The sequence below is a fragment of the Branchiostoma floridae genome, chromosome 13 (assembly GCF_000003815.2).
Source record: "Branchiostoma floridae strain S238N-H82 chromosome 13, Bfl_VNyyK, whole genome shotgun sequence".
NCBI classification, from domain to species: Eukaryota; Metazoa; Chordata; class Leptocardii; order Amphioxiformes; family Branchiostomatidae; genus Branchiostoma; species Branchiostoma floridae.
Genome location: NC_049991.1, coordinates 7,459,791 through 7,469,715, shown reverse-complemented (window position 1 = coordinate 7,469,715; position 9,925 = coordinate 7,459,791). Strand labels below are relative to the sequence as shown.

The 9,925-nt window shown below is 39.2% G+C and overlaps 1 protein-coding gene across 1 annotated transcript in view; it reads left to right on the top strand.

The window, feature by feature from the left end:
• The window catches only part of LOC118428826 (fascin-2-like), a 19,287-nt gene extending 10,539 nt beyond the window's left edge, over positions 1–8,748 (top strand). Inside the window, exons 2-5 of the mRNA XM_035839049.1 lie at positions 3,768–3,945; positions 5,664–5,825; positions 6,144–6,271; positions 6,677–8,748. Coding sequence (XP_035694942.1) covers positions 3,768–3,945; positions 5,664–5,825; positions 6,144–6,271; positions 6,677–6,882 — 674 coding nt within the window. The 3' untranslated portion in view covers positions 6,883–8,748. The remainder of the gene's footprint in view (positions 1–3,767; positions 3,946–5,663; positions 5,826–6,143; positions 6,272–6,676) is intronic.
• Positions 8,749–9,925: the final 1,177 nt, after the last annotated feature.

Sequence of the window (9,925 nt, the reverse complement as noted above, 5' to 3'; positions counted from 1 at the left end):
GTTTATTTTTTTCTAATTTGCAGTACAGTTTATATTACGAACTAGAGTTCCAAGACCACATACCTTCGCCAAATGGGTTTAACCTTGACGAAAACTCACGAAAACATAACCTTCTATTCTATCGAAAGTGGTAAAAGTATTAAATATAGACGTTATGTATTAAAATGTTTCCGAGAAAAAAGAGGCCAAATCTAAATTGAAATTTTTCCACAAGTTTTGGACACGTAAATTTTACGAATGTGACCTGCCTTATCTGTATTTGAAAACTTTAGGTAACAAAATCTACAGCCCCCCTCCCCACCTATATACACTGTGACATCTGCTGTCTCGAAACCACCACTACTGTCACCCTAGTCGTGTCAACCATTTTCAACTTTTAATAGGATTTCTCCAATTTCCGCTCTATGTTGTCATAACGAATTTTCGACCAAGGCGACAGAAACTTAACTCAATCACACTAAGTAATGCGCGACCCAACTGTCCCTGGGTACGAGATTATCTTGTTACATGGTGCCCTGCCATCGAGAGGGCATCCCTGATTTAATTAGGGACTTTTTAAAGTCCATTTTAAAGTTGCGTAATTTGATATATAAGAATGTACAATGACGGATGGTAATGGCTCATAGAAAAAATTGAAAGAAAAAACAAAGTTCTCGATGAGACAGTCGGGACAAAATTTATGGAAATATTGCAGGCTGTTTACGTTGATGGTATAGTAATGTGTAATCTAAAGACAAACCATTAACATAAAACAATTCATTGTTTAGGTTTAAGCCTGAAATTATATTAGTCAATGTTTACGCATTAGGAAATATAGGTACGTTTTCATTGCAAAGAAATATTGCAGCTGAAAATAAAGTCGCCCGGCGAAAGCTGGGCGTTCCCATCTTCTGATAACCTTTGACTTCTGGTGTTGACCTGGTACCTGTTTCATGTCGCCGAACGATCAATGAACTGTGTAACGCATAACTCATCACTTATCAATTTCACGTGATATCCATCTGCGAACTCTGCACCTCACCAGAGTTGTGTTGAGTCATCCCTAGTTGGGAGTAAAAATGTACATGAACTAAACAAATGTCCACGTGTTACAAATATCTATATCACATTTCTATGCTCGCACACACTTGTACAACAGCAAAGAAATGCATTTGTTCAACATAAACTAATAGCGATGTGTACATTTTTTGTAGATCAATTGCGTTGTCCTAAATGAGAAATTTTGGAACAGCACAATATGTTGACGAATGAACTCCAATATAAGGTGTAGTGTGTACAGAAATATCTCCGCAGATCTAATCATATAGCCCCCTCTCAAAGTTGCTTTCTTCATCATCATCATCATCATCATCATCATTATTATCAACATCGTCATCATCAACATCATTATCATAATGATCATCACCATCATCACTATTATCACCATCATCATCCTTATCCTCCTTATCATCATCATTGTCTATCATCGTCATTATCATTATCATCATTATCGTTATCATCACCTTCATCATGAATTCATGATGTAATTCTTATCATCACTATTGTCATTGTCTTCATCATCGTTACCATAGTTACTATCATCATCATCATCATCAAAAGCATCTTGATGATTATCATCTCTCAGTTATCTCTATAATGAAAGGAGTGTTATATTGCAGTCACGCCACTACTTAAAATCGATTATCCTTTAAAGAAAAGCGACTGTTCCCAATAATCGCCCAATGTTCCGGCACACAACTTCCCGTGATATACAGATACTGCCGACCCCAGCACCCTCAGTGTCACGCCCTGTTTGTGTTCCCCATACAACGTCTATACCGTTGTCATGGCAACGTCGATTGTTCTTGCCTGTCGTCTGAGAATACGAGGGTCGTCGTGTTGATTCAGCCTTAGTCAGAACAGAGTTCAAAACGCGATGACTAATTTGTAAAGACAGTAAAAATGTAGAGAGTGAATCTGTACACGCCATATGTGACTTCTGTTATATTGAAATTCAATGTACTTTGCACACATGAAACGTAAGTTACCTCAGTGGTTTTCTGAAAGGACGATTGTGTACTCATGTTAGCCCATTTTCCTTTGTTTTGAATAACGTACGGATCTGTACAGATGAAAATTTGAGGGTATATTGCGATTATTATCATAGAATTGACTAGATACAATCATTTCATTACTTTCTTCTGAAGCAAACGAAACTACTTTGTTATGGATTTAACTAACAATATTAACATGTTTCCATATAGTCCATAGTCTAGCACTGCCTGGACTACACTCATAAATAATAAAAAAAATTCAAATACAACAAAACATAGACGTTTCACAATTAGCATTTAAATTTGCACGACGTGATCACGTTCGCGTTGCGCAACCATTCAATGGGCCATTGTTCCCATTGTTGATACATATAATGGTGCGAGTGGCACACAATGGACCAGGGTCCAAACCATGGCCATTGTCGAAGAATGGCAACCAACTACGTATATGATACATGTACATACATATATACATGTAGCTCATTTCGGATTGAAACTGTTAGAGAATAGTTGGGTATCTATTTTCTTTGTTGTATACGATCCTCAATCGCAATCCGTTTAATTTTTGGGAGAATTTTTTCTGTCAATTTTTTGGTGACCGTCACTACACCATCCCTCCCTCATCATACATTTCCGTCATTGTTATACTAGTATTTTACCCGCTATCATCACTTCTGTCTGTGCTACAGCCAAAGACTTTGGGATTTTCTAGAGTTTGCTGCCAACATCCCCGAATCACGAACCATGACAGCTTTGTACAGAAGCCTTGACAATGACCTTGTTTGACCCTAGGACTGCCGTTTCTCGACAACATCAAGATTAACTTACTGTAACTCGCGTTATTTGTCGCCAATGCATAAAATGTATACCGCCCAAAGAACACTGTCATGGACCAAAGTTGGCAACATATTCAAACACCGTACACTCGTATCAAAACAAAAGTGAAATACAGCAATTTGTGTTACATTTTAGACAATTTTGACTATTACCATAAACCGTGAATGTGTTTGTCTGTGAACTTGAGATCCTTAATAGTGGTTTCGTTTCCCACAAGAACCCCGGGTAGCATGCGAACAATCGCCTTTTTGTGAGTAAATCCTCTTGGCTGGGGTAGCTGGCACGTTTGCCAGGTGGGCGGTCGCCTACTTCAAATTTCTTCACTCTTTCATCATCCTGTTTCCTTCTTATTCTTTCATTCAAACATTCCATCCTCCTTTTTTCAGTAGTTCTGTTTATCCACACACCGTTGCCTTATGTTCTTCTTCTTTTTAAAACTACTCATACATATAAACATTTCTTTAACAATGAGTTGTAGTAGGCAGGAAGAAGCTACATGACGAAATTTCCATTTTCCTGTAACGCTAGTCCACCCTTATCCGTGGGGTAACCTACATCCGTTGTCCGTATTTAGGGATATCTTGAAAAGAGACGGACGCTGGTGTCAAACTGTAATATTTTGAAAATATTACAGTTTTACATATCAATGGGCATTTGAAAATATTGCAGTTTGATAAAAGAACGGATATAGGTTAACGTTACCCCACGGATAAAGGTGAACTAGCGCAGGCAATAACACTATTTAAGTACAGTTATATCATGTGCATATTTCGGCCCTTTAGAAGTATATCTTTTGTGTTTGGGGCCCCTTTATGCTTGAAAATACCCTTGACTGTGTCTCTAGAACAAGTAGAAGTCCGAAGAATTAAACATTCTCCACTTCTTTTGCCCTTTTAGGAGTGGATGTTGCAGCCAACCAAGACTTCGACGAGGAGAGAGGGGAGAGCGATCTGGAGACGTTTCAGATGGAGATTGACAAGGAGTCGGGCAAGTGGTCCATCCGCACCAACAACGACAAGTTCTGGACGCTAAAAACTGGCGGGAACTCCGGTCTCCAGGCAACGGGATCGCAGAGGTATGTAGCGAGTGCAACTCTTGTTTTTTATTTAAATGAAAAATGGAGATACACTGTATAGGTTTGGGTGTGTCTGTGTGTATGTCTGCCTGAATTTTGCAGTGAGCAGTACTCAAGAACCTCTGGATGGATTACGATGATATTTGGTTTGTGGGTAAGTGTTGGGAAGACAAAGGTCAAGGTCAATTTTGGGCTCCTTGGTATGTGACATTGGTACTGCAGCAGAAAGTCATTTTTTTATCTTTTGAACTGGATGTGCTATGCTCTTGAGTTTTGGATGGCAGATACATGTAGCTTTGTACATAATCAGACTATTTCATGGAGGTATGAGGTCTACGAACTCTTGTTACTTAAGTAGTTTTGCTACGATGAAGAAATGTTTCCATGCATGCATGCATACATGCATTTATTCATTCAGTCTTTCAAATTTTGTCCTCGAGTTGCCTGAATCCGCAATTACTGATTTGGTGAAGAGGATTACCGTTCAAGAGAGATCTTTGAATAGTACGTATTCCAAGGCCCCGTAACCCCCGCTGTGCCCATAACCTACATATCCCAGGTGTTCACGGCTTGTGGGGTCCTGGCTGTGAGAAATCAAGTTTTTCAGGTATTTTTTCAGGCCTGAGTAACAGAAGATCCAGTCATAATCGTATTATAAGCCACGGAAAAATTTATTCGTCACGGATTATTTTCGTATCGCTACTTTATTTTTTACTCGTTTCTTCAAATTTTCTCAGTCATCGCCTTGTTCATTGCATGTAGTTTTCCTTTTTCTCCTGCATATGAGTAAAATGCATTCTGAAAACGTCAATCAACTTAAATTGCTAGCACATTTCAATTAAACACAACGATGAATTCCGGACTATAACAAAAATAAGGTAATCGGCCGGTTTTTGGTTTGGTTTTGTATTGGAATTTTGCTATAACAACAGGTCTTCAACTGTTTGTGGAAAGGAATTTATCACAAGACTTTACCTCACAATTGAGTTTCCTTACAAAAAGGCTGATTACAATACATCCTCTGTTGTGGGTGACCCACAACCTAGAAGAAATAGTCGTGAGAAAAACTAAGGTGCTATTATGAGATCTTATACAGTCCAGGTGGTGTGGGAATGTTCTTAAGAAGTGGCACAGGTGTTTTCACGGGTCACTACATCTTTTCACATGGTTGTAGATTGTACAATCATGTTATTGGGTTGACAGGTTGGAAAATTTGATGCGATTCGGTAATCACATGCCTGGACAGAGCCTGGTCCTTTCCTCGTTTTAAAATGAATGTTTCTTGTTCTTTTAGAGAGCACTTACCTATAATAGTCATCTGAGGGAAGATAAAAATGTTTCATAGATCAGTTTGTGAAAACGACTGAACTCGTTTTCAACACAGTCATCTTACCATTTTTAGAAATTAAACCTCATGTTTTCTACAAATTATTCAACCTGAAGTCGATACTGTCCCCCGCCCGATTCAATGAAAGCGCGGACCGTTTATGACTGTCTATCACAATTAGCAGTTGAACCAATGATAGTATAGCAATTATCTGTTCGACCATTAATTGAAAGAGTGTGTGCACGTGTGTCAGATATTTGCCTTTTTAAAAATGTTTTGTTTTCATTTTGTTATGGTTTTGTTTTCATTTCTTTTGTGTCCAAAATAGCTTGAAGACTTCTAGATAAATGGAATTGCTAATGTTTTAAATTTGCTGTTTTTGTTGCTACAGTGCTTCCCCGGACGCACAGTTTGAAATCCACTGGTTGGGACGACAGATCGCCTTCCAAGCTAGGCACGGGCGGTTCGTGGCGACGAAACTGAACGGACAGCTAGCGGCCACGGCCGACGAGATCTCCGACGCCTGCAAGTTCACGTTCAAGCTCGTCAACAGGTATTTAATCATGGAAATTAGTGTACATTAAGTGTTCTCGTTCTGGGATAGAACAGCAGTGTGTTAAGAAGAAGAGCTATATATGTATGACGTATGATAATTAAAGTTGCCAATGTACTAGACGAATGTGTGATGTAGACTAAGAATCTGTGTGCTTAAGTAGCAAATATACCATTTTTTAAAAATTTCTTGGAAACGCTCTTATCTTTTGCCATAAAACTAAGCAAAATGATGCAACCCTTGTTCGTTTGATTACTGTCATAATTCAGGACTACGATGCGTGTTTATTTACTTGTTTATTTGTTTGTTTGTTTACAGACCACTGCTGGTGCTGAGAGGACCACACGGGTTCGTTGCGGTAGGGAAGGGTGAAAGACTGGAGTGCCACCATGCAGACTACGGCATCTTTGAAATGATCAACAACGATGGAGCTTACCAGCTGAAAGGTAGATTTCAAACTCCCCATTTTTCCCCTATATTGAACAAAGTAGTCTATTTTTAATCAAAAAAGATATCACTTTTTTTTCTATTCATAATTGAACTAACACCATCAGGTTTAAAGGTATTGGTGCCTTTTTTTAGTGAGAGAACTCAACGAGTTAACGTATGGGATTTCTTTTCATTTGTAATTCTCTGACGGTCCTGTAGAATATTCTAAAACCATTGATTGGCAGAAATGTCAATATTTCAAACTGGTTGACTGAAATGGCTAGCTGATTTCTTGATTGACCTGTAACGACAATTGGTTAAATTCCAAAATGGCCGACCAATGACGTCACATGCCAACATGGCGGAACCCATTGACCAAAGAATAAAACAATACTCATACTAACCCTTCCTCCTCTTTACAGGTCAAGACGGAAAGTTCTGGAAGATGGAAGGCGAGAACAATGTAGCAATGTCGTCGGAGGGCGGCACCGACTTCCTGATCGAGCTCCGCGAGCACAGCAAGTTCTGCATCCGGGCACCGAACGACAAGTATCTGCGAGGGGAGCAGAACGGCCAGTTTCGGGCCACCGGCACAGAAGTCAACAAAGAAACACTGTGGGAATATTAGATAACAGGCACCTTCATAGGATAGATGATACGCACGCAGCTTGTAGTTGGAAAAAATGGACATAATTTGGTGCAGAATGACTGAGACAGGGTCAATAATAATTAATATTAGGTCAGCCCCTGAGGCGTCGCCAAAAAGATACAAGCAGTATAATCTCGAAAGGACTTGGAGAGCAGTTTATCACTGCACATTTTCACCAATTTGCACCAAGTTTTGCTCATTTTGTCACGAACTTCTAGACCAACGAACGCATCTACTATACTATTGTAGAGAAAGTGAGAACATTCGTCTGTCTTTGAAACGCCATCTTGTTTTTTCTAAGATGTGCAGACGACAGCCTCGTTGTCATGGTGATTCCCGCGGCCATGTTGCCGTTTTACTCTTCTCAAAGAAAATTCGAATCGGTAATACGGAATGTGAGGCTACGTGTATAAAGATGCAACTCACCTTAGCTAGCTTTGATACATAGAACTGCAAGACAAAATCGTACACTCATGACAGAGGAAATGAAAGATAGATAAAGTTTGCTTAGTTTTGTAATTTGCCGTCAACTATGCTGTTGTAACTGTTACATAGGGCGTCTACCGAACAGCTGATTATCTCTTTTATTGCATGGTGACCGCCGGACGTTAAAACGTTAAGGTCAAGGTGAAAGAAAGGAAAACTGTGTATCAGTGTTTTACATTTTAGCACGTTTTTTGCCTGTATGCGTTGCAAATCATTCTTTTAAAAGACTATTAGATACGATATTTGTCATCAAAGTCGTCTCTACATATGCATGTATGATATCAGCATCTGCAGTCATTTGCCAGAAATACTCTCTGTGGACCCACAAAAAGCCCCTCTAGCTATAGATGCATCCACTAGGTGACGCTTGAGACTATGACATTGACAAGGATAAAATGGTCGACATTGAATGACGTATGATAATTTATGTAAACCATAGGTTGGATGATAACTGCTAGGATGGATGTTGTGTGAATGTTTGCTTATTAATAGTTAAAAAGATAGATATTTTAGCCGGAGACGAACACAGTTGTGTCAGTGATATTGTGATTTATGAATATTTCCAAATGCAGCCTTTTTGTATTCACTTTGCGTACTTTGGATATCTCCTTTCAATTGAGTTTTTATCTGAAGCTTTGACTGTGTTTTAGTACACTAATAACCAGATATTCTAGATAGTTATAAAAATCGTATTCTCTGCTTGAGCTGATCATATAAAACAATCTTCTTGTTGTACCTACCGTGCAATTTGTAACGTTAGATTCGAGACATGGTACGGTAGGAAAGAAGTGGAAAAGTGTATTGCTATTTTAATGTTGTTACAACATGTTTAATCCAGTGAGATTTGTGATATACTGTGCCATATACACAGTTAGGCAGAGCAAGCGGATCAAAGTAAAGTTTCGCTTTTTTTCTAAATAGAGTCAACTGCATCACATTTGTAGTCAGTGTCATTGTATATAAATATACACAGGAGCAGGTCACATAATATTGTCATATACGGACGCGCTGCGCTACCACGCCCCCTGGCGGACTTTGTGATGATGTTTAACATGCCAGCATCCGTTGCATGACTAATTGTTTTGCATGCCAGATATTTTTCTGCAGGTACTGTTATGATTTTATACGACTGTTGCACCAGTATTTTCTCAAATCTATAAAACATATACACCCGTATCCGTAAGATAGCTAAGTTTGACTTCAAATTTGAGTGTCGTTATATGGCACTTCATGGAAATTACTACGATTTGCTAGTCAGCTTGTTTTCTGGAATCCAACTTCGCGATAGCTTGACTTTTTGTCGATATCTCTACATCACCTTTGTACCATGAACACCAATAAAATCTGTTAGTAACATTATGCTTGTTGTGGTCTATTGCTCAGTTGTAAAATATTGATCATACATAAAGGGTTTCACACCTCAAAATCACACGACCGAACGAAAGAGAAATATTCTATTTTGGAATTGTTTAATTTCAATTAACCAAAAATAATCATTTCCGCAAACAAATGAATGAACTGTACCAAGTGCGGAGTCGCCAGAAGTCTTTACCAGACTCCCGCCTGGTCGAATAAGGGAATTTTGTCCAAGTTAGGAATAAAAGTCTAGTACATGTAGTAGACCTAGGAGTGAACTGACCGGTTGGAGGGAGATACAAATGTACCTTGATAGACTGCGAGAGACCGAGATCCCATGGCAGCTTAGTTGTCACTTTTTGGACAAATTCTTCTCTTTCTGTATCCAGCTGACACGTCTGCTTGAAGACTAAGTCGCCAGAACTCAAATAAGAAAGCTGACAACAGTATTTCGATGCGTTACCGCTGTACAACGCCACCCAGCGGACCCACTATGTCGTGCACAGCGGTCTCACTTCGAAATCTGTTTGGGCTTTATCATTTATAATCCCTTGTTTTGAATGGTGAACAGAAGTGTATCGAATTTGAAAAACAAAAGCATAACAACATCTCTCCAATGAGACTCTCTCGAAAAAAAACAAAACATACAGTACAAACAAGTGAAACAAATAACGAAAATGACTGTTAACAATATCGAATGGTAGCGACGGGAAAGGAAAAAAAACAAACCCGGTAACGTCATAGACTCATACATTGTATATCAGGAAAATTACTGGGGTTAAAATAATTGATCTGGGCAAAAAATTCCTAATAGCTTATGCACCACTCATAATTTCTCCGCCCCTTCAATAATACCATTCAGCAAGAAATGCAAGTCATGCAAAGACCATGCAGTGAAGGCGTCTACAAATTAAAACTGGCTTATGTTTAGGACGCTTATCTAAGGCCAGACACAATCTGACAAGTGCATGCTTTGAAGAAAACGCCACGTTGTGACTTTTACGCTTGGAGAATTTCCTGCTAGCCATGACATTCTGACTCGCTCACAACGCGTGTCCTAACTCAACCTGGGTACCCGATTCTAGGGACCGATCACAAACAAAGCTGTGTGGGTGTGTCTGGGTGAGGCACTGTAAAAAATATGCCAGAGAGACCAAGGGGGTTACGGTCGCCTGCTCTC